The sequence below is a fragment of the Rhagoletis zephyria genome, unplaced genomic scaffold (assembly GCF_001687245.7).
Source record: "Rhagoletis zephyria isolate East Lansing unplaced genomic scaffold, Rhagoletis_zephyria_1.1 Rzeph_scaffold_04396, whole genome shotgun sequence".
NCBI lineage: Eukaryota > Metazoa > Arthropoda > Insecta > Diptera > Tephritidae > Rhagoletis > Rhagoletis zephyria.
In genome coordinates, this window is record NW_016161479.1 from 6,937 (window position 1) to 8,598 (window position 1,662).

The 1,662-nt window shown below is 32.0% G+C and overlaps 1 protein-coding gene across 1 annotated transcript in view; it reads right to left on the bottom strand.

The window, feature by feature from the left end:
- Positions 1–923: 923 nt before the first annotated feature.
- Positions 924–1,662, bottom strand: part of LOC108370683 (MIP18 family protein CG30152-like) — a 2,087-nt gene continuing 1,348 nt past the window's right edge. Inside the window, exons 2-3 of the mRNA XM_017626063.1 lie at positions 1,262–1,412; positions 924–1,193 (exon numbers count right to left, since the gene is read on the bottom strand). Coding sequence (XP_017481552.1) covers positions 1,096–1,193; positions 1,262–1,412 — 249 coding nt within the window. The 3' untranslated portion in view covers positions 924–1,095. The remainder of the gene's footprint in view (positions 1,194–1,261; positions 1,413–1,662) is intronic.

Here is a 1,662-nt window from a genome sequence, read left to right on the forward strand (position 1 = left end):
TGCATTTTTCGTAAAAAATGGTTTAATACAAAATTGTAGAGAATTTAATTTCCCACATTTGTTATATAAAAGTGTTTTTAAAAATAACATTTTTTTGCAAAAACTGTGAACAAATTTTACATTGTCACGGTTTTCGCCATTTTTTGACAAATGTTGTTCTATATAAAAAATGTGCAAAATTAAATTCTCTACCTGTTTGTATTTAACCATTTTTTACGAAAAATGTAAAATAAGCTCGCAAATCGCAAAAAACAAAAAAAAAACTTAAATCCAAGATGGCGGACTGTTGCCAAATGAAATATAGGGGCAAGACTGTGAATCCATGATCTACGTGTCAAATAGAAGTAAACTGCATCAAAAAATCACTGTTACAAATTTTTTTCAATTTTTCTACCAAATTTATCTAATTTTACTGGGCTATGAAAAATAATTTTGTCTATTTTTTTTCATTAAGCATATGTAGGTAGTGTAATAGCTATCAGCTATTACTACAGTGATCTGCCCTATCATAACATCAACCAAAATGGCTTTGCACACGAAGCATTCTTATCACACAGTACGGTAAACAAACGCCCATACCGACAGCATAGTTTTGCAGCCCAAATAAAAGAGCTATCTATAAATCTTTGCGATTCATTCACCCGCGGCATAAACGGTGTATACATACCTACATACAAACACAATTTAAAACATTACAATCTGAAACAAAGAATTAAATGGTATTTGATATTAAGCAAGAAAGTTTGCATGTTGTATGTAAATTTGTTTGTGTCGTTTTTTTTTATAAGAACGAAGCTTTTAAATTCCACAAATGATTGAGAGTTAATATGATATGACCGCAACGTATGAATGTACTATATGACGGGTGATTTGAATGTAAAAAGCACATTTCAGGCCTACAACTGTTTTAAAGGAAAATATAATTTTTAACTTCTGACCATATCTGTGTCAAAAATACATATTTTTTTAATATAAAATAAAATATATACATTTGTGTAAGACCCAATTAATTGGTTTTGATTAGCTTAATACGAGGAACCCTAAGATAGTACCATTAATTTGTTAAATTTATGAATATATTGAGTCTGGTAAAGTTCATTCTTCTTCCTTAATACAATTCTCAACCAATTCGCGCAAATTTGGATTCTCCATAGCGGCGGCAATGCGTTCCTTGTCGTTTATTTGCTTATTTACTGGAAGAGCGAGAAAAAAAAAGATAAATACACTATGAATTGCATAGATTAAAAGTGCGCCAACGTACTTTCGTCCTCCGTTGTGTGTGCGCCTTTCTTAATGTAAATGTCCAATTTAATATTATGCGGTAAGCTGCGCTCTACTTTAACGCGAATACATAAACCGATAAGCGTGGCCAAAGAGCAGTGTGGAACAGTGGGATTGAACTCGATGCGTACCTGTAAGAGCAGCACAACAAAAGTTAGAACCAAGATTAATAAATGTACACAAAATATGTGAAGATATCACTCATTTGGCAAAACAGTGTCACAACTCAAAAAACGAGATTTTTTAGGAGACGCGTTTAATGCACACGCGAGACTAGCACATAATTCTTACAGACTATGAAGTATGATAAGTAATTTTGCATCAATAGCTAAAAAAATATGGTTTTTGAGCTGCGACAATACCTGCTTAACTAAATGAGCA